Raw genomic sequence first — 3437 nt, 5'->3', positions numbered from 1 at the left:
TTACTTTTCTAGTTCCTAAAGTACAATGTCACTGAACAAAGCCGTATGAAACTCATGGTATTACCTCAGTTAAATAATGTCCAACTTTACGTTTTTGATTTCTCGTCTAATTCATTTTTAAAATAGATTGAGCTGGTTTTAAAATAAACAATTTTGATCTGTCTAACAAAGGTTTCTTTAACTCATGAGCAAGCTGAAATAGAAATCAACAGCTCTGGTTCATATAAAGTTATAATGAAGGACGAATACTTCAAGTCAACAAACTTGTTCAAGAGAAACAACAAAGATCCGATGGTGTTCTTTTCAGCAGAAGTAGAACGTCATTAGATTTTTATTTCACTAAAATGCCATGAGATAATAAACATAAAATCAGTTGTTTCATCATTACAACCGATCATTTTAATACAGCGAACGAAGCAGCTTCACAGCTGTTAACATAAAAAATATCTCAAATAGCAATCCAGAACCTCTACGTATCAGTGAGTTTATATACTGGAATAGTGCGACCACACAGGTAATATAGACAGTTTTATCTAAACTCTTTTTAGTTTAATTGAAATCAGTAGTTAATAACTACGATTTTTACAATAATGTTTCCATTGCAATTATACAATACCAGTAAAAATATTCTATTCTGAACATGAAATAGAGTAAATGCATCTAATACAAAATCTATTAAAAAAATTATAAATACACAGATAAAACAAATCGTACAACAAAACTTTAAAATGTAAAAAAATAAAATAAAAATAACAAATATAAAAACTTAATTATAAATACATTATCTTACCAGTTACTACAAACAACATTTAAAAATTCTGTTTGGATAAGATTGAATCACTACTAAACAAACATGATAAAACTCAAACAGATATTTTAAGGAACCGGTGCAGTATAATCTTGCGGACTGAAGTAAGTTCCAATATTTTTGTGAAAGAACCTAAAAATACAGAGTATATTATCAGAAATTTTTATCACATTAAAAAATGTATTCTTAGCAGAGAGGTATTTTATATTTAATATGTAGGTATTTTACTAAATTAATTGTATAGTTAGACTTATTCAATAAATATGCCATGGAATACAACCAGAAAGAATACATTGAAATTCAATAAAGCATTTATTAAAAAGTAATACTTTTAGGCCTCTTGTACACTGAGAGTATAAAGCTGCGAATTGCAAAGCAACAAACTCGTGCGAATGCTTATCGTCCGGATTTGTAGCAGACGAGATGACTCATAAGAACGGTTATTCTGATGAAGAATGTTTCGCTTTGGAATTATCACCTTTGATTCATCGACCTTTCAGGCACAGGTGATATCGACCAAGATTGAAAATGTGAGAAAGAAAAGAAAAGAAACGGAAATTTTCTTTTGTCAGATAAAGTGTCTCAATAAAGTGGTGATATCTAATAAAAACATATGATTAATGATAACTTACTTCAAGAAATCATGAAGATGTAAAACCAACAATTGGACTGTCCTCTCATCTAACCTTGTATAAGCAAGAGCACACCCAATTTTCACTGTAGATATAATAAAAAAAATGTAATAAGTACAACATAAAATAGCAAAAAATATTTTTAATTATATCAATTATTAATTACAGGTTCGTTTTATTCTCTCTTTTTTCCCCTTTATTTATTTTATAGTTAATAAATAAAGTTAATAAAATCATAAATATTATATAGTTATGTTCACTATATATTATTATAACAAAACAACTTATTCAAAACTAACATAAAATAAATGATTTTATCATAGGTATTAATTGTGTTTGACCATGTCAAGAAACACGCAATGTATTAGGAAGTACATCGCGGGAGAACTTAGACCTCCATGGTCTGTCCCCCATATAATAATAATAATAATAATTAATTTCATTTGATATAAGGATAAATATCATAAAAATCATTAACATTTTTTTTTTTAATAACCACTGGCAAAGGATGTTCACATAAACAATATTCTTCATGTGAAATGTAAGTAAATAATATCAATATTTTAGGTGTCTACATGACAATTGCCTGAAGGCTGAAACGTTGGAGAAAAATAGACAAAGTTGAGAGATAAGGATCAAAAGAATTTGTGTTTTAATTAAAAAAATCTATTTTATAACAACAAATCTCATGTGGATGTTTTTGTGATCTATTACTCCAAATGTATATATAGCAAGCAATTAATATTTAACAATTAATTAAAGAATACATAATAATTTGACTTTACTCACCAAATAGGCGCAATAAATGTATGGGCCCATACAGCTCACTTGCAGGACTGTCAGGATGTTCTTTGGTAACCTAAAAATGAAATAATTTTTTTAAAAGGTAGATGGCAGATGCACCAGTAGGAAGTAATTTAACAAAAATGTTTACACTTTTTTATTATGGTGATTTTATTTCACTGATAGTTTTTTTTTTTCGATACTCATTTTAGATTGGTAAAATTTTCTCTTCAGAATGGTGCAACTTAAATCTTTCCAACAACCGCGACCAAATATAAAATGACCATTAGAATGACAACAGGTTATAAAAGTAGTGACAGGCATCTTCATTCATCCTCATTTCATCAACATTGTTGGTCCATTAAACAAAACTTATCTCAAGTGCCTACTACTGAATCAGAAAATAAAACTTTGATAAAAACTATTTTCAAACAATATTTAAAGCCGACTAAACTCCAGCTTAATTTTGATACAGTACTTAATAATTAAAAACAGTAATAATACAACACCTAATACAAGTGTTTTAAAAATGAACATAATATGAATAACCCATTGCCTATCTCCAGCAAGGATTATGCTTAAGTCCAATATTAATCAATTTATCAATAAATGACTGTCCAAAATCAAAAATGTCAATATAGCTCTCTTTGCCAATGATACTACGTTACACTCAACTTAATGAAATGACACAAACACTACTAGACATAAAAAAACATTTTAAAAAAATTTAGTTATGTTCACCATATATTATTATTGGTGTTTTCAAAATAATTTATTTTTTCCTCCTATCCATTTCTTTTGTTAAACTTTACTTATATTTTCCCTCTTTATCAATTATTATGGTTACATATATTTTCTTTCTCTCAACTTTATTTTTCTTTCCATATTTCAATTTTTAAATTATTAATAACTAATATATTCATACTTCTTTGCATTATATAACTTCATTTTTATTTTATTTCCTTATTTATGTTATTTTACCTACTTTTTCAATTACCTATGTATACATTTTATTTTCCACTTCTCTCATCACTTCATTTTATTAATTCTATTTTGTAAAATTATTCATTTTATGTCATTCTGTTTATATTTTATTTTTTATTTTCTATATTCATTGGTTGTTATCTTGTTCTGTTCTTAGCCCTGAAGAAGGCCAGAAACTCTAGCCAAAACGTTGGCACGATTAAATAAGTTACATCAACTTATTTGTGTTT

The 3437-nt window shown here is 27.2% G+C and overlaps 1 protein-coding gene across 1 annotated transcript in view; it reads right to left on the bottom strand.

The window, feature by feature from the left end:
* Nucleotides 1–736: 736 nt before the first annotated feature.
* MRG15 (MORF-related gene 15) overlaps nucleotides 737–3437 on the bottom strand; it is a 10879-nt gene continuing 8178 nt past the window's right edge. Inside the window, exons 8-10 of the mRNA XM_014436485.3 lie at nucleotides 2230–2299; nucleotides 1441–1525; nucleotides 737–940 (exon numbers count right to left, since the gene is read on the bottom strand). Of these exons, the coding sequence (XP_014291971.1) occupies nucleotides 877–940; nucleotides 1441–1525; nucleotides 2230–2299 (219 nt within the window). The 3' untranslated portion in view covers nucleotides 737–876. The remainder of the gene's footprint in view (nucleotides 941–1440; nucleotides 1526–2229; nucleotides 2300–3437) is intronic.

Source organism: Halyomorpha halys, unplaced genomic scaffold, assembly GCF_000696795.3.
Source record: "Halyomorpha halys isolate HHAL.00 unplaced genomic scaffold, Hhal_1.1 Scaffold1951.1, whole genome shotgun sequence".
Classification (NCBI taxonomy): Eukaryota; Metazoa; Arthropoda; class Insecta; order Hemiptera; family Pentatomidae; genus Halyomorpha; species Halyomorpha halys.
This window is presented reverse-complemented; position numbering and strand designations above follow the sequence as displayed.